This window comes from Nilaparvata lugens, chromosome 2 (assembly GCF_014356525.2).
Source record: "Nilaparvata lugens isolate BPH chromosome 2, ASM1435652v1, whole genome shotgun sequence".
NCBI lineage: Eukaryota > Metazoa > Arthropoda > Insecta > Hemiptera > Delphacidae > Nilaparvata > Nilaparvata lugens.
Genome location: NC_052505.1, coordinates 80,825,004 through 80,845,716, shown reverse-complemented (window position 1 = coordinate 80,845,716; position 20,713 = coordinate 80,825,004). Strand labels below are relative to the sequence as shown.

Genomic DNA, 20,713 nt, shown 5'->3' with positions numbered 1-20,713 from the left:
CTTAATGTCCTTTTTTGCGCGCAGATGTTCAGAGCTGACTACTTAGTCGAACGCCTTATGCAGGATTAGCACCAACAGACAAAGCCACAACTCGTCCGCTTTTCAGTCGTTTTTCGCTGCTCTTTCAATCTTTTATTAATGTGGCCGTACAGATTTACGCGGAGAAAAAGGAACACCGAATTATCGATCCGTATAAATTAGCGAGTCTTCATCAAGTCTATACAACTAGGTCCCAAAACATCAGTTAGCAGGAAAGAAAGGAGGAAAATTACCTATTCAACTATGGTTTCCCGTGTTATAGCAGACAAATAATCTAGGTCTCTAGGTATCTATTTATTCACCATCATCTTCACTTCAGCCGTAGGGAGACAATAGCGTAATTAGATATCCCATGGTATAGGGAATTTATGTCGCAACTTTTACTGTTATCTCAAGCCGATTACTGACGATTATTGTCATTTTTTTCAATGTTTTGTTGGAGTGAGAGTGTATGAACGGCACAATTTGAGAGACTACCAGCGTCACACAGCTGCATAGGAAAAAACTATGTGAACTATCGGCTTGGGATAACAGTAAATTTGCGACATAAACGCCCTATACCATGGGATATCTACTTATTATATCGTTTCTCTATGGTTATACCCACATATAACTGATGTTTATACACACACATAACTGATAGTTATACACACATATAACACGATGGTTACACACATCGATTTCTGGATGATCGATTTTTTGCCGTTTATAATTCTATTAGAATGAATGGGACTTGCCAAACACATAAGTGCAGATACACATATGTTTCGTCAAGTGGATATTATTTAGAGCGGTTGCTAGAGCAGTTATGTGCTATGGAGAGCAAGTATGGGGATATAGAAGGTTCGATGAAGTGGAGAAGCTTAAGCGATTCTTTATAAAGCGATTGTTTGGATTGCCCACGAATACACCTAACTATCTTCTCCTCTTGGAAACTAGGGAGTCGCCTTTATATGATTTACCCTCAACTTGCAGGTAGCTTACATTCTTAAAGTACTATCATATAGAGATGGGAGATATCCGAAAAAGTTGGCTTTCCAGATAATTAATCAACGATTGTCTTGGTATAAATGTTGAAAACCCATACCCAAAACAGCTTCGTATCTATTTATTGAAAAATGTAATCATTCAATTAAGGGAAAAACCAGAAAATTCAAGTGAGAATTTAGTAATTTTTCCCTGATGTCTCTCCCATACAGTGGCGCCATTTCACCAAACTGTTGGGGGGGGGGAATCAATGCGGTATGGGGGAGGGATATGAAATACCTACTAAGGTTTTTCCCCTATAAATTAAAGATTAAAAAATGGTAATATGCAGTAATATCATAGAGAAAATATATAATAACTTCATGATAATATTAAACTGGGAAATCGAACATGGTCCATTATTTTTCATCCTTTAGCTACACATTTATTATAATCAAGGTACCAGTCTTCTAACACTACCTTCATTTCTGAAAGTGATAGGAACTGTAAAGTCCAAACGTGATCATTGCTGATATCCCGAATGATACTAATTTGTTTGTAATAGAACCAAGAATAATTGATTGATGTAAGCGTTTAATATTTCTATTGACTCGATTTGTAGAGTACCAACAATGCTCACTGTTTGTCAAAAATTCATTGAAGTCATTTAGAAGTCAATATTTGGTTGGAGCATTCTTATGCTTATCAGACATTCAATACGTTTCGTAGTAGAAATACCGAATAAATAGGTTCTACCACTATCCACTTCGGAATAGAAAAATATTTTTCCTACAGTTACGTTGAAAAGTGGCCATTGCTGCACTGATTACAGAACGCAAAGAATCACTTTTCCGCTCTAGTGCGGGAAAAATTTTTCTGCACTCCAGATTTGCAACATGGCAACGCAAAATACTTAGTAGGATATATGGAACAACAGTGCAGCAAAATCAAAATGAAGTTGGTAACAGTGACTGGGCTGCTATAGTGAGCAGAGGGCAACGAAGCACAACGCGCAAATTATTAAGTAGATATTATAACCAAGGACACGAGGACTTTAGGATTTTAGGATTAAGGTTTTTATGAATAATAAAATTACACAGAAAACATTTGATGCATTTCAGGCAATTTTACCCATAATTACCCACTTTTCATATTCAATGGTAACTGTAGGAAAAACTTAATGTGAAATACGTGCGCAAAGTTCCTCTGCTGCACTCAAGAAACCAGTAAACGTTTCTTTCGGTGCAGCAAACTGTCACTTTGCGCACTAGTTGCACAAATAACTATTCCCCTCAAGATTCATAAATTTTTCCTAAACATGATAAACTTGTAGCTAGCTTCAATACCTTTTTAAGAAAACTTAAACAAGAATACTGTGACTATTAATTTCATCTGCACTTCACGGATTAGGCCTATTGTACCTGTATCTGTATTTGTTGCTATTGTACTGTACCGGTATCCATCTTTTCGCATGCGCTGATAGTTTGTTCACCATAGCATAGAATACATAACCAACAATATGATGTTTGATAACCATTCATTAAATTAATTTTTCTTGATAGAAAATTTGAGAGTAATGGAATAAAAGAAATTTACACTTTTCTAGACGGTAGGTTTGTAAAACAGCCTTTCTTCATTCACGCAGCTAATAAACGACACATTTTAGTGTAAATCAACCTTATATGTGCGCGCCAAAAGCTTAAACCAACGATTTTGAAATGGCGTTCCATGGGAACATTTTGCACTAGTCACGTGATGGAACAATTTACGATTGGAACTGGAACAATTTACTGTACACAGAACGTACACACTACCTCCGTGAACAAAGCCGTGGTGCATTAGTGTGACGTCAGCACAGGTAGGGCTCCTATACCGATCAAAACACTATACTCCGTTCAAATTAACTTCGGACTTGGGATGGACATGCGCAGCAGAGTAGGCATACAGCAGCAGGGATACAACGGCGGCTATGTTACCGTTGTGTACCGGCCAGCGTTCTCTAATTTCCAGTGCTCATGTTAAACTTAGGAAGTTTCCTCTCTGCAATCACAGACTCGACTGACTCTATTCGACAAATTGACAACTACGCTTCCACCTATGACTCAATCCATCACTGCAATTGGCTGATCTCCCTCCATTTCTCTGCGCCGCAAATTCCTCCAAGTCTGAAGAAGATTTGCACGGAATTTAGCTGATACAGATCAGCTGAAATCAACGAATTTTGAAAGGTGTAAGAGCCCTACCTGTGCTGACGTCACACGAATGCACTACGGCTTTGTTTACGGAGGTATTGGATTTCTATAATTGGAAAAGAATTACTGGATTCGACGAGATTATGATAATTACAGCAATTCTTAGTAGTTATTCAATATATAATATTTTATATTGATGAATAGAAAAGGAAATCTATGTTCCCTTGCAAAATGGGCGTTCTGAACATGGCTCAGAAGATCAGTACTATTTTTGAAAAGTTTTAAGGTGTATTGCCATGTACGGGGTTACAAAAAAAGTGTGACTTACTTTTGAGATACCCCTCGTATAACTGCATACAGTAAATCATTCACCTACTGTTTCAATTCACAAACTTATTTAAACTTAGTGTTGACAAGTTTGTGTTTCTTCAATAATTCCAAATTTTCTTAAATAACTCAATATTAATCATTAAAAGTGCTAATTGAGTGGAATATTTCTAATCAATTTATCAATTCAAGCCATCTAAATTCAAAATTTATAGTTTTAATGTTTATTTTGGAAAAAAAATATCAAAATTGTACACGTGAAATTCCAACCTTTTCTTGGACTCTATCCTATATAAATTTGGAAGAAAAATAGCACAAGGACTACCTTATTATTTTATCTGCCAATGTTATTACATTAGTATTATTTGCATTGTAAATAAAAATAATAAAAATAATTATTCAATCTATCTTTTCCCTTGATGAACAGATAGAGAGTAACACGTCAAACGAATTTTTTCGAAAAAAAACTCATTCCTACGACAAACAGTAGCACAAGAAGACTCGTTTTTTGTGAGTTTTCCTTATTAGGAGCGGCACTCTCACAGAGCAGGAAATGTTGAGAAATGATGAATGTGCCGGGTCGGTTATGATGGTAGGAAGTGGTGGATGTCCCGATGGAAAGCGATTTTCCGGAAGCCAGCCAGAATGTGCATAGAAATCGATGGCGAATTCCTGGAGTTGTTCGGCAAAGGGGACCGATGGTCGGGGGGTGGGGGTGCACCTTTGGTATGTGAAAGGACTTCCCTTGTTGCTGTGTCCCGCATATGATGACTGTCCACTGACTAAATAACTGCCATTTCATTCACTACTTCCATCCTATTTTCCTGACATCCAAGCAGGAAGAGTTTTCAACAATTGCGTACAGGAGAACACTCATTTGAATCAATAACAGTATGAAACTAAATCAATTTCATCAATCTCTGAATAAAGAAAGCAATTCAATTCACTACTGAGCATTAATTTTACTCTATCAGAGTTTACGAGTCATCGATCCATAACTTCAGTTGAGTTATTTTTGGTAATTTGAATAACTTTCTCAAAAAATGATATTTTAGAAATTTTTGAAATGTTTTATGATGTTTCATTTTAATATTTTAAAATGTTAGAATTTTTAGAAATGTTTTATTCAATCAACAATACCATGAAGAATGTATCCTCTAAATAGCATTGATTAATCTATTGCCGAATTTGAAATGTTCTGTCCCAAAAATTTAAACTTTAGGCGCTCATATCTCAAAAAGTAATGATGGGTAAAAATGTTTTCCAGAGAAAACTTTTTCATTTTGATAGCTTGATGATAGGCTATTAAAATCGAATAACTTTGAAAAATATCACCAGTGGAAAGTTTATTTTTAGCTTTTGCACTGCCTTTCAAGTGAATTTTTCCAGAAATTTCCATAAAACTGGATCAGTCATGACTGAATTGATACAAAAATAATGAGAATCCAATTGATACAAAAATAATGAGAATCTATGTCAATTGGGAGCAGATTAATTTCTGGTCAGTTCATTTTGAAAAAGGTTCAAGATTCTAAAAATATTATTGATTTCATTGAACTTGAAATTAAATTACCTACATTCATTTACCTTGTAGATATATTTTGAAAATTGGGAGTTTGGATGAGTTGTTTCAGAGCATCTACACATCTGAAGGTGCGTACAGATTTACGCGCCACAAATACGAGCAATTCAATTTTAATCAGCTGATGCCAAGCTTTTTATAACTGTATCTTACCGTTTCTGTACAAATACAGAAATAATCAGCTGTTGCTCAGTGTTCGCGGCGTGTAACTGTGTACGCACCTCTATATCTGTTGATAAAATTTTACACAAATGAATTTATAAGTAGTTTACTTGGACTTGATTATGAATATTTGACTGTATATTTAATATAGTATCACTTCACTTTATGTATGGGCTACTTTATATGAACATAATATTATCTAGTATCAATTTGTTATTTTTGCATTTAAACTTGAAAATGGCCAAAGTAGGCCGGCCGAAACTAGTTGTTGAAAAGTTTTACAGTTTTGAAATTTTTTAAATAAAAAGGATACTTCATGTTTTTATTAATTTTATTTAATATAATAAGTTAATTTATTGATTGGATAGAGCAAACAATACAATAGTCAGAAATGAAAAATAATTGAAACTGATTACACTATTGCATGTATTAAAAATCATTCTTGGAGGAATTGGAAAATATTACTAGATGCAATGCTGGGAAGAGGACGTAGTTCTAAAACTAAATCCACAAAATGCTCTAATAGTATATGCCGTTCAAAGGGAAGCAAGAACTTGCCATTCGAATCTACAATAACCCGACTGAGCATCGCTAAAGAGTGCATGAACCAAAAACAAACCATCAGTTAAACTTTATATATTCAGTGGTATCTACTTTATCCTCCTTCTCCTCGAAGTAATGAGTAACTCTAATGTAGGGTAACACAATAATGTCACAGGAATTCATCCCTGAACTTGACTCGTAGGCTGAATGCGTTGGGACAGGGGGAATCTAACAATAACTATTAAAAAAAGGGCTGGAAGAAGTTAGTAACATCACATCCTGAGTAATAAGAGGGGATCGAAGCCGTTTTTAACACGAAATAGCCCAGTGAACAGTGAAGAGAGCCGTTATCGCCATTGCAAGATAATAAAAACAACTTTCCAGCACCCAGCTCGGATTCTATTATTCCAACGAACAAAACGATCGGTGAAATTTATAATCAAAGTTTTACAGGCCACTATAACGTTAAACGAACCCTTCACGGTCGACACATCTAATATCCATTATATTAAACTTGTAGCCACAGCTTTAAAATGAATAGCTCACTTTTGATGCGTCAAAGATGAACACTGGAAGCTACTTTTATATTTTCAACCTTATTAAGGCTGTAGCCTAATTAAAATTTTTATCGCATAATAAACAACAGAAATATAGCGCGTCTTTACAAGCGATAAGTTGAATAGTACAATCTTACTGGATTGGTGTTTCAATTAAGAGATAAATTTCTATAATCATGACCTATTTGAAATCTAACCTATTTAAAAATCGTCAGTTCATCAAATGACGTGATTGTAGAGCGATCCAAATCACGTTATCCATTCAAGTACGGGAGCAAAGTATAGTTAACAATTTAATTAATAGTTACTGAACTTTTTCAAATTATTATCGCTAGTTATTTAATAGTTTTCTCAACTTGTTCGAATGTTTATAACAACATTTATAGTTGTTCATTATTTAATAGTTCGTTATGCAAGATGCAAATTTGAACATATATTAGTGTGCACCAACCAATTTGATCAACATGACATGTGCCATTTCAACAATTTGAGCTCACGTTCAAACGTAGATATCGATACAGATACAATATATCATTCAGAAAGAGTCATGATTTTCAATTATTACATGAATCAAAATCATAATACGATTAATAGCAGAAAGTTTCCTATTGATCAAACTACTCCTACAAAACAGGAATAGTTTTCAACAGTGTATATCATGCACGATGGGTAGTTTATCTGTAGTTCATTATGCATTATAAGTGTTTAAGGAAGAATGATTTGTTGGAATAGGATATAGTCTTACCTGTATGAACAGCCATGACGTGACTAGGGCTAAACCGCTGTACTGGCCATTGAAGCGGTAATGGTACGCGTAGAAAGAGAAATGATATAAGTAGAAAAACCTGCAACAAAACAATACAATTGATATTAAACGAAAATCCAAATTGAATGCTGTAAATCAACCCCAAGACTTCTGCTACTGCAAATATTGACAACAGGGTAAACAGCTAGATGGAGATTCATTGACATTTGAATAAAATGAAATTTCTTAGTAATTTCCATCTGTAAAACAATACAACTGATTTAAACAACTAATCTGTACACATTAGATAATGGAAAAATGAAAAATGCTTATATATTTTAGCCAACATTTCTTGTCATGCGATTTTTAATAATAATAATAATAATTTATTTTCCAAAAACAAAATTACATTATAAAACTTACTATAATTTAAATTATACAATACAATTAGAATAATTTAAGTTTTTTACAATAGAACAAAATAAATATTACTTGTTGGCACAGCCGGCAAGGAAAACCTGAGCGCCTGCTGCGAGTTCAAAAGCTGAAATTAACTATTACATTCGTGGAGACAAATAAAGAATAAAAATATAATAAGAATTTCGGTTTTAAGACAGAGTACAATTGATGAATATTCTGGATTTTACATATGTGGTTGTTATACATATATATTTGGTTATTAGAATTTATACTTTAGGTAATGAGAAGTAAATGTGCTGTTTTAGTCCAGTGATTATTTCGTTTAAAAGAGTTTTTGTGATTTTATACTGATGAATTTGAAAGGAATTTTATTAGAAAGTAGATTTGGAAGGATGCACAGGAAGGATCCGTTTCAATTTGTAAAGAATGAAAATATCCAAGAGATGTAAAACTTATTGAATCATCTACGGCTAAGCGTAGAATGTGAGGATAGAATACCTTTAAACAACCTTTAAATACCTTTTAAATGATTATTTTAAAAAAATTCGATATCATATACAATCGGGAATTCAGAAGACCGATATAAAATAAAGGAGGCCAGTTAGGAAGAGATGATTCAAATTTGACATAAACTTGACATATACCATTCATTAAATAAGCTGGATACACGGAGGGCAATGTATTATAAGATTTCCAAGCTTCTATGGAACCGGGACCACAGTATACATACAGTATGGAAACTTGGCTAGTACCCTGTCGCAAAAATCCGCCATCTTGTTAGGAAGCACCGCATTGTAATAGTATTGATGGTAGGTTCGGATCACTTAAATAATCCGGATCAATTGATCTCGTTCACTGCCACGAGCCAATCAGAAGACCAGGATTGGAACTTCCCAAGGTCTCGTGTCGTGTCTAGTATTTGCGACATGTAAAAAAGCATTGGTTAGATAGGCGTTTTATTGACAGTTTCCATTCTGTACCTATTCTGTGCCGGGACAATGTTCAGACATTCAAAGATTGTTGTGCTACTTTTAGAACTGGCCGATTATCAGGCGTTGGGTATGCAACCTGCTAAACACAACAATCAGCATTCCTCCTACCGGTGCCATTCTAGTATAGTCCTTAATTATTGCAGCAGCAAGGGGTTTCATGACCAATGCTATATCAATATAAGAAAAGGAGCACACTGTTGCTGTTTTTATGCCAATTCTATCAAAAAGTGCATTCGATCTCTTTTTCTCTCTTTGTCTCACATAATTAGCTCTCAGGTTCTCTGGATTCTGTGAAATCTGACAGCACTGTACTACATAAGAGCAATGTTGCAATTTATGACTTGCACTCTCATCGCTTTCCAATCATTGTGGAGAGTGCTATACGGAATAAAATACCAATTGAATGACGGCATTTCGATGGAAAAGGTCCACATCGACCAATGGTCAAGCCTGTTAATCATACATCGTGAATCATAGTGATAATATCAGAGCCTCCTTTTGAGTATTCTGTGTGCTAAAAAAAAGAAACAACGTAGAAGACTCGCCTTTCATAACAATTATATTAATAGGATTATCTCATAGTCATTATTAATCTAAACCCTCATCGTAGATGATGATTAATATAATAATTGATAGGTTTTAGAACCATCATTAAAATCTCAGTTGATCAATAATCAGGAAATTTTAGTAGTTAAATTTATAAGTTAGTCATTTATCAAATGCGTGTTTTTCTCAGAAAGTCGGATGGATCAAATCGAATCAATTTATTTCAAATCAAATCAATCAAATTATTTATTTACCAATTCACTAGAAATTCATAGAATAACACTTATCAACTAATATACATTGGTGGGGCTGGAAAAAGAAGCCTTGAGCTCCAGCCACGAGTTCGAAAATATTCTTTAAATTATTTGTACATTTGCCGTGATAATATTCTAAAATAGGCTACAAACTAAAAGATAGTAAACCAAAAACCAAAAAATATGTATGAATAAAAACAAAAATCAATTCTTGAATCAAATCAATAAGCCCAATAATAGAAATAGGTAGGCTAATATAGAAATTATAATAATAATAATAATAATAAAAAAAATTCTTTTTTCAGGTAATCAAAAAAAAAACCAAGTTTAATTGAGCGTGTTAAAACAAGTTATAATTATAGTAATTTAGTTTTCGATTTTAAAAAAGTAATTCTCTTTTACCCAGGATCTTATTTTATTTAATTTATTACTTGTATTTTATCCCTAATGAAATCGTCTGGTATTCTATTTATTAGCTTATCGCTCTGGAACTTGAATTGATGATTGCTGGTTGTCAATGCAGTGAAATTTATACTGTAAGCACTTACACTTGCTGGTCTTAAAGATATAGTAAGCATATCATTAGAATCCCACATTTGCTGATTGATGTCGCTAATTAGAATCTTAAAATGTAAGTAATGTCGTCTCTTTCTCCATGTGAATATTATTCCGAATTAACGTGTGCTACCTTGGAAAAGTCAAGGTAAGGATCGGAAGCAAGCATGACTGTGAAATTGGTGGTGAAAAGATGAAGAGAAAGACAGAGAGAGTAGACGAAAGAGTGGCGAAGCGAATAACAGACGCAGTAGGCACGTACTCGCATATTCCATTACTCAACGGATCGCCTTTCCACCGTCCAGCCTGCCTTGTGTCTTCCAAGCCTGTTCTATGAGCTGCAGCACGCACCCTGACAAGAGGATGCTCAACGAAAATCTACACCGTTGCGCCCGCCACACACTCACAATGCAACAAAAGAAACTAGGCGCGGTCCACACCCCATTTATGACCACAGCTTTCACCTGTAGCTACAGATTCGCTCTACTTTAGTTAATAAATCAACACTGAGCTTCCAGAGAGAGTGTAAGGGGAGAACCTATGTACCTATAATGCATTGTATTGTACTGTATTCTAGGTATATTTGGAGCCTTTGTATTGGAGCTGAAATGATTGGAGGTTCATTCTAATAAGGGATTTTTTCTGTTGAGCATGGAGAAGGAAAATCTAATTTGTATGAATCATCTGGCCTGAAAGTTTGGATGGAGAACTACGTACTCTACATGCATTCTGTAAATATAGTACAGTAGGCCTTATTTGCAGTGTGAATACTTTGTAAATACATATCACACTGTATATGATGAGTACAATGGATAGATTTCTTTCTATCGTACTTGTATCACGATACAAGGAGTCAAGAATATAAATTATATGTTCATGATAAAAAACTATCTTTTTGTCATACTTACTCAATTGCAGCTGTTTTCCATGCATTAATCAGCGGTGAACAGCTGTTTGCAGTACAGAATACATGTGATTTTCATTACAGCATACTATACTGTAAAGACATTCTATGTTTTATTTACAGTCGAGTATGTTTCCTAGTTCTATAGTTAATATAGTCCTATGTTAATATAATAAATCAAATAATTAAGAACTCATCTAAGAAGTTTCAAGTTATAAGAACTCATCTAAAATCTTATAATATAGGCCTTTATTATATTCTTTGGCTCGATGGGTCTGACTGTTATGAACTAGGCGCTACGGGCAAGGTCATGTTTATAAAATGCAGTAAGTAACTCGAACATAAGCAGGTAAGGTTTCTGTTTCTCAGCAATATTATCCTTTCTCAGATAAATATGACAAAAATAATTGACGTAACTTGTACGGTAACGTATTTACCGCATTCGTATGATAATTACCGCATTAACGTATTTACCGCATTATGATAATCATACTTATGCGGTAAATATGCCACATTTTTATCTCTTTACTGTATAGGCTACTTGTAATATAAATATAAGAAAATAAAAATCTCAGTACCCTTTTTTTGTGATATCACTTGAAAATGGCATAAATGTCCGAAACATGTAGTGATAAAATATTTCAAAAAAAGGGTACTGAGATTTTTATTTTCTTTATATTTATGCGGTGAATTATCATTACCGGACTTGTGACGTAAAGTACTATTACATTTACTAGCTATAAAAAGCTAGTGAATATTTGAAGCTAGTTCTCTCAAAAGTATTTTTTTACTTGTTCATATATGTTCAATCACAAACATTAACGCACGGACGTAAAGGACGGCTTTTATATGAATAAATGGACCCAACTAGCAATACTAAAATACTGAGAGAAATGCACTCAAAGTTTCTATACCTGAAAAAATCAAACTGCAAGTTTTGCTAACTAAAATACTGAGAGAAACTCACTCAGAGTTTCTACACCTTGATAATGCCGTTCTTTGATATCGATGTATTTCTTATAACGACATTACAAATGACTTGAATGGACGGCTCCAACGCTCATTGAATTATACAGTCAGATTTATATTTGATTCTCTTGAATCACTCCATTCTTCATGGAGTTGGGTTGCCTCGAATTGGATAAGCATAGACAGTATTTTCTTCTCTGTCAAGTGTATGAAATTCTGGTCATGAGAGGGTCCTACTTATCTGGTAGATGATTTCATCCGTCTTGTTGATGTCAATCCAAATCGCAACACGAGATCTCATTTGTATACCTTGCAGATTCCTATCCAACGGACTGCAAGATTCAATTCTTCGTTTGTGGTGACTCCTGCAAGACTTTGGAATGCTATTCCTGAACATGTAGTTTTTTCTGTTTCATTTAGCGTTTTCAAGAGGAGAATTTTCAAATTACTTTTGGAGGGCAATTATTAGTTTTGTTTTTCTCTACAGTACTTTTTTCAATCTAATTTTTTTTTCTTTTGAGTTTGGTATTTCGTTAAGCGTGTGTGTATGTGTATCTGATTAGAAAAGTTGAGACATTTTATTTACTCATTTTGTTTTCTTATTTCTATTCTGTATTATTCAAAAAATAGGTTCTTCTCCTTGTTTCTAAAAGTTATCCACTCATCTTCATATCTATTAATTGTTCTGAATATGTTAAATTTTCATTTGTTTCCATTATAATGTAGTGCTAGTATGCAATGGGTCTTGCAAGACCTGGCAATACATTGTCATTTGTGATTAAGAATCAATATACCTGATTTTGTTTGTTTTGCTAGTGTTATTGAGCATGCTAAATTTGTTATAGTATTTTAAATCCAGATCACATGATTATTGATTTGATCAATAATTTATTCATTCATTTATTTATGGAGACAACAGGTAACCCCATTTTGTCTCATTTACAAATACATCATACAGTTGAATACAAAACTTTCAACAAAATAATACAAAACATATTATTCGAAATGTTACTGTCTTGTTTCCCGTCTCTATGAAAGCCGTTCAACTTCGATCTGTAACAAACCGATAAACACGCAAATAGGGAGGAAATATTGAGCATTATTTGATGTTGGATGGTAACAAGGCTACAATCCTCTTGACCAGCCAATCCAAAGAGAAATAAGAAATATCGGTTTGTAAACAGATGCTACGAGTGCGAGTGCGTTGGTGTGGCGGGCGGAAAACAATTCAAAGTAGAAACAGAAGCCGGGGAAGCGAGTTGCGAATCGTGACTGGAGCAAACGCATTTCGTGGTTTTAGAAAAATTTAAGCGTCAGAGAAGAGTTTCAGGCACGTCCGCTTATTTACTTTCCGCATCGCTTCTGTTTCAGCCGAGAAAACTATTCCTTCTCTATAGCCGCCGCATTATTCCCACTTCAACGAGCACATCATGACACTTTCAAAGGGTCAAAAGTTCTATCACAACACTTTCCAGTTCAACTGAGTTTCGAAAGTTTTGAGCGTTTTATCGATACAGATGTGATAAGATTGTCTAAATTGGTGAAACTTTTTCGAGATGGTCTGGTTGAACTTGTGGTTCGAAAATATGTTGTCTCTATTTGGTTTGCCTTGATCGGTTATCTTCCAACCAAATCTATTTGGAGATGATCTAGTTGCACTGGTAATTCAGAACTATTTTCTTGCTATTTGGTTGGCCTTGATCTATTATCCTCTAACCAAAACAATCATACAACTCCAACCAAATGAATTGATGGTGAGTTTTAGATGGATAAAGCCCCGCAAACAAACATAGATTTTTGTTCGTACTGTATTTTGCCGTCCTTATAAATTCTATTAGATTAAACAGATGATGTTTGTCAAGTTCCGTTTAATCCAAGCTATCTAGAATACTAAATAAAAACAATGTAAAACCTTTTAGGGCCGGTTTCCGAGCTCGGGATTTAGCTAAGTTCTAGACTTTAACTGGCTTTAAACTATGGAGTCAGGAAATTGGCTTTCCGAGCCTGGGCGTTAACGTAGTTGAGGACTTAAATAGACTCTGGAGTATAGAGATCACGTTAGACCCTGGAGTTTATAATTTCGCTTTCTGAATGGAGGACTTGAATTAGATTCTCGCCTCTTTCCGAGTCGAGGATTTATCAAAAATCGTTAAGTCCATAACTTAAAACAGCGTAATTTTAAACCCTCGACTGGGGCAGGTTTTAAATTCAAGTTCTAGACTTAACTGAGAAAAACAGAAATCAGTTATTGTTTTGGAGTAGATAAAAAGCCAAATAGATGTCATGGGATACCTAAATTATTTAGATTAGTCCATCTAAATTCATAATTTATAGTTTGCAAGTTTATTTTGCTATAAAATTATATCAGAATATTATGAATAAAAACTAACCTTATTTTACGAATGTGACATATCCTAAAAATGTTCAAGAAAAATAATACAAGGATTGCCTTGGAATTTATATTTCAATATGAATGTTATTAATCAATGTCATATTCAACATATAAATATTATAACAATAATAAATAATTATTCCAGTTTTTTTTTCAAAACATATACGTTTTCATACTCAATAGCCTAATTAGATTTTTATTCCAAAATCACTGGTTAGGATCAATGATCATAAGCATTAACGTAAAATGAAATGTTTATTCATTCATGTTTTAAAAGGTTAGGTTACAAAGGTAGTAGGCCTACAAAGAAATCAAAACTTATTTTCACAAAATAGTTTGGAGAGCATGCTCATTTGAATTATCCCGCTGCAACCAGCTGTTTTCGTTATGCTATAATGCCAACAATACAACATCAAAATATTGTGAATTTCCCTCATGTTTACTACATTAAAGTCCAATAAGTCGAGAACTCAATAGACCCCGGAGTTTAGAAGACCCCTGACTCAGAAAGTCGATTTAGACTCGAGAGCTTGTTTCAGTCGTGGACTCTGTATTCCAGAACTTATAGATCCCAAGCTCGGAAACCGGTCCATAGTATCCTTTTATTAAAAACTTTTAAATTTTTCAACGACTAGTTTCGACCTTAGGTCATTTTCAAGTTAAAAAGACTTAACTAGTCGTTAAAATATTCTAAAGTTTTTAATAAAAGGGTACTAAAAGTTGTTTTATATTGTTTTTATTTGAATCAAGTAGCCCATAATTATAAGCTAAGTGATTCTAGAATACATTGTATTCCAATGTATATTGAAGTATCTATTCCAATGTATATTCAATTGTAATACCAATGTATTCTAGGTATATTTAATCTGATAGAATTCATAAGAACAGCAAATATCGTACGAACAAAAATCGTTGTGTGTGTGCGGGGCTTTATCCATCAAAAACTCACCATCAATTCTACACCCTACTTTCAACCAATAAAGCGATAAAATAACCGATAATAGCCTACATACAATTTCGTTTGGAATCGTAAATTTACTAAATAAAAAGACTAACATAACCTACTTTTTGGAATAGTGTAGGAATCGAAATTCGGAAGAGTAACAGTTTTAACAGTTTTGGGCTGTGCCTGTTGGTCCTTCCCCAATCATTTTAATGAATTGTGTTTTGTGTATCATTAAATAATAGTAGTCTATCTTACGTCACAAGGACGGGAAGGGGCCTGGGGCCTTATATTATATATATATAAATATATATATATATATATATATATATATATATATATATATAAATATTTCCAATATTTCTGCTCATTGTAGGTTAGTATGAATAGGCACACATAACCATTAGCCAAAAACTCGATAAAAGTTTAACAGATTAGAGTAGTCTTGATCAAACAAACCTTGTTTGAATTGTATACTTCCACTTTATTCTTAAGTTCCTCATTTTTGTAAGTAATGAGCTATTGTAGCCTATATGGACATTCTGTATATTTTCCATCTTATTTCTCAAGGTTTTCTGGTACATAATATAATATATCCAATATAGGACTGTTGTATCGAATTCAGGACATTGGAATTCAACTCATTTTTATCATTGAAATTTGTGTTAAGCTTTATTTTGCTGTAATTTTTTAAAGGTTTGAAATATAACCTCTCAAGTAATTTTTTTCTCAAATAGCCTATAGATTGTCAAGCCAAATACCAAAGACATGATAGACAGTCTCCAAGTCAGAGACAGAGTAACAGACCAGCTGTATAGAGTGGTCATAGAAAAAGAAAAAAAAATCTTCTATTAAAAGAAAATTTTATTTTACCTTGAAAATAATTACAAAGGTGTATATATTTTGATATCATGTATAATATTCATTACTTTCATTACTTTAGTTATTGCCACCCGATTATTTAGGAGCTCTAGACTACTAAGATTAGGTTGAGAATGTTTCTGTATCCTCATTCCTCAGTACAGCTGATGATTCGTTGGTTAACTACGTGAAACCATGGTTCTGTTTTAAAATTTTTAATAAATTTTTAGTGAAATTTGACAATATCTTTGTTTTCTTAATATTAATAATTGAGAAATATAAAACATTACCTCCTTGTGCTGAACTTACTACATGCATTCTATAAACATAATCTAGTTTACAAATTCCGAATCAGCAATTTTGCGAAAGTTGACAAAACTTCCACCTGGTGGTTTTTTGTAGCATTTTTGCTGTTTCTATTTCGGAACTGGGGAACATACTCGACTGTAAAGAAAACATAATGGTTTCATTACAATAGAGTATGCTGTAATGAGAATCATATGTTTATTTTTTCTGCAAACAGCTGTTTACCGGATTGATTTCATGCATGGAGAACAGCTGGAATTGAATGAATATGACAAAAATAAATATTGCTAACCACAGATCTATTAAAAATCGACATTTCAATTTAACCGATTTTCAATTATTTATTTTATTTATTTATAATTTTCACTAAAAGGGTACTAAATGTTTTTATACTGTTTTTATTTGAATCAAGTAGCCCATATACGCGAAGTGGTTCTAGAATACATTGTATTCCAATGTATATTCAATTGAAATACTAATGTATTCTAGGTATATTGGTTTAATCTGATAGAATTCATAAGGATGGCTAAATATCGTACGAACAAAAATCGTTGTGTGTGTGTGTGTGTGTGTGTGTGTGGGGGGGGGGGGCTTTATCTATCAAAAACTCACCATTAATTCTACACCCTACTTTCAACCAATAAACCGATAAAATAACTGATAATAGCCTACATACAATTTCGTTTGGAATCGTAAATTTACTAAATAAAAAGACTAACACAACCTTCTTTTTGGAATAGTGTAGGAATCGAAATTCGGGAGAGAAACAGTTTTGGATTGTGCCTGTTGGTCCCTCCCCAATCATTTTAATGAATTGTGTTTTGTGTATCATTAAATAATAGTATCTTACGTCACAAGGACGGGAAGGGGCCTTTTGCAGGCGAGAATGATGTTTCTAGTCCAGGCGTTAGCCGAGACTAGAATATCATTCGAGCACTCCAAAAAACATTCACGTCCAAGTAACGTACACTATTTTTTGTCATAATAATCTAAAGAAGGATAATTGAGAAATATAAAACATTACCTTCTGGTGCTGAAGTTACTACATGCATTCTATAAACATAATCTATAGTGAGGTCCACGTTATAATGACAGTGGATGAAGATAGAAAAATAGCGATGCCGATTCTCTGAATTAATTAATTCTACACTGTCGAAAACATAATTGGCATCGTTTTGGGCCTAGAAATGGATAGTACCACCGGATTTGTCGAATGATAGACAAGGATAGCAAAACGAAAGTTGATCAAATACTGTCATTATAATGTGGACCTCACTATAGTTTACAAATTCCGAATCAGGAATTTTGCGAAAGTTGACAAAACTTCCTCCTGGTGGTTTTTGTAGCAGTTTTGCTGCTTCTATTTCGGAACTAGGGAACATACTCGACTGTAAAGAAAACATAATGGTTTCATTACAGTAGAGTATGCTGTAATGAGAATCATATGTTTATTTTTTCTGCAAACAGCTGTTTACCGGATTGATTTCATGCATGGAGAACAGCTGGAATTGAATGACTATGACAAAAATAAATATTGCTAACCACAGATCTATTAAAAATCGACATTTCAATTTAACCGATTTTCAATTATTTATTTATTTTATTTATAATTTTCACAAAGTAGCACTGATTGGGAGAGAAAAACTAAGGATACTCCTTGTACTATTTCTCTCCCAAATTTAGATAACATTTTAAAAGTCCGAAATGGGGTTATGGTTTCACTTTTCTAAAATTTAGTCCATTTTCACTAAAAAAAACAACGAAAACTGAGAAATTTAAATTTCGACGGTTGAAAACAGAATAAAAAACAAAAATATCACACTCAAATCGCCATTATTTGAAAATATTTCTGCGTAATTTGACAAAATTTGGAGCCCCATAAAAACACAACTCACTATTCAGAACAGCTGAGAACCTATTTCAATAAATCTGTGGTGTGATAATATCTAGTCTCTTTATTCAGTGTGGATAACTACCCTACTCAATAAGTAATAACATTCTGGGCAAGAGAGAGGCAGGCAGACTCACAGAGCTACAAATATTTAAATCTGTATTTTTGCTTACAATGATGTATGGAGCTGAAAGTTGTATAATTTAGGATAGGTATATGAGTAGGATTACAGCAACAGAAATGCGGTTCCTCAGATGAATCGTAGGGAAGAATAGGAGAGACCGCATTAGAAATGAAACGGTTAGGAACGACTTGAGTGAGGCCTGGAGTGGGCTGCTGGAGGGGAGACAATGAAGTGGCTATAGTGAGGTCCACGTTATAATGACAGTATTTGATCAACTTTGGTTTTGCTATGCTTGTCTATCATTCGACAAAGCCGGTGGTACTATCCTTTTCTAGGTCAACAACGATGACTATATATATTATATATTAGATTATATTAGATTATATATTATTAGATATATTTTTGACAGTGTAGAAATATAATTTATTAATGCAGAGAATCGGCATCGCTATTCTTCTTTCTTTATCCACTGCCATTATAACGTGGACCACAATATAGGACATGCAGTGGCTAGGAAACAAGGAAAATCATACAGTTCCTGGAAGTCAAACCAGAAGGAAAACGACCAAGGGGCAGATCACGACTGGGGTATCAGGAGTTTTAGTAGAAGCTGTATTGGAATTATATTATACTAGCCGTCAGGCTCGCTTCGCTCGCCATATCCGTCTAGCCAGGGGGCTCCGCCCCCTGGACCCCCGACTGAATCGTCCAAAAATGAGATCAGCGAGCACGCTTCGCTCGCCTGCATTTTTCATTTGAGCATGCTTCATTCCATCAGAAAGTCAAAGTACTGAGAAAACGCAGAAAAGCTGAGAAAAACGCTGATTTTGGGCGTATCTTTGATGAAATATTCAAGTCACCACATCACAAAATTTTTAGACCCTAGCTAAACCTCTGTACCAAATCTAAACATTTTCTGTCTATTACTAGATGAAAGAACTGAGAAAACGCAAAAAAACGCTAATATTAGGCTTATCTTTGGTGTTATTTCAAATTCCTTCTAACACAACATTATTACACCCTAGCTTAGCTTCTGTACTAAATTTTAACAATTTCTGTTCATTTGTTCTCGATAAATCTGAGAAAAAGCAAAAAAAAAACGCTGGAAAAACGCTAATTTTGGGCGTATCTTTGACGTAATTGAAAATTCCTTCTAACACAACATTATTACACCCTAGCTAAAAGCTTCTGTACTAAATTTGAACATTTTCTGTTCATCTGTTCTCGGTAAAGCTGAGAAAACGCTAAAAACGCTGGAAAACCGCAGATTTTGGGCGTATCTTTCGATAGTTTTTCAAATCCGTTCTTAGTGCGCCTCTAAAGGGCCATCTGAACATACACCTACCAAATTTGAACGTTTTTGGTCCGGTAGATTTTTAGTTCTGCGAGTGAGTGAGTCAGTGAGTAAGTGCCATTTCGCTCTTATATATAAATAGATTATAAAATATTGCTATATTTGTAAATTTCTATCGAATTCTTTTTGAACTACTTGTGCATTTTTTGTGATTTCTTATGTTAATTTTTGTTCGTGTTTTGATCATATTTGTTCTGTTAATCAAGAATGTATTATGTATCTGACTAGGATAGCAACTCCTATTTGTATGAGTACTAGCTCAAGAACCAATAATAAAACTATTTGATTTGATATGTAGAGGCTGGGAAAGATGCGAGTAAAGAACTGGCAGGAAACGAGAAACATGATAGAGAACAGAGCTATCTGGAGAGGATGGACTGAGGCACAAAACCACCCGACGCTGAGAGGAAGAAGGGTTTGATGAAGAAGAAGAAGAAGAAGAAGAAGAAGAAGAAGAAGATGAAGATGAAGATGAAGATGAAGAAGAAGAAGAAGAAGAAGAAGAGAAGAAGAAGAAGAGAAGAAGAAGAAGAAGAAGAAGAAGATGAAGATGAAGATGAAGATGAAGATGAAGATGAAGATGAAGATGAAGAAGAAGATGAAGATGAAGAAGAAGAAGAAGAAGAAGAAGAAGAAGAAGAAGAAGAAGAAGAAGAGAAGAAGAAGAAGATGGATAACTACCACAATATCACCTTCCCAACTATGCAGAATAGGAAACTAATAGAAAATAAAATAGTAGATAGAAATAGTAATATGAAACGATACGTTCATATGTACAACTACTCAATGTAGACAAAATTGCATTTGGATTTGCAAGATGCAGAATAAATTACATTCTGCAAAAAAATAGTTTCTAGTGGGTAGAAGTGATGACAAGATTGCTACTAGCAGTTGAAGGCAATCAAGTTTCACTCCCAGATTTGATGATATTACAGGTTGGGGATTGCATGGAGTAAGGAACTCGTCAAAGCAGAACAGAGAGGTGTGAAGAGTGAATTGAGGGTAAAAGTTGAGAAACTGTGAGGAAGAGGGATGAAAAGTAGCAACTCAACCACTCTATTATATTGCCGCCATATTTATCGCTGCAGC

At 34.0% G+C, this 20,713-nt stretch overlaps 1 protein-coding gene across 1 annotated transcript in view; it reads right to left on the bottom strand.

Annotated features, from left to right (window-relative positions):
- The window catches only part of LOC111059388 (membralin), a 176,951-nt gene that overhangs the window by 19,107 nt on the left and 137,131 nt on the right, over positions 1-20,713 (bottom strand). The window contains exon 13 of the mRNA XM_039421875.1: positions 7,114-7,213. Coding sequence (XP_039277809.1) covers positions 7,114-7,213 — 100 coding nt within the window. The remainder of the gene's footprint in view (positions 1-7,113; positions 7,214-20,713) is intronic.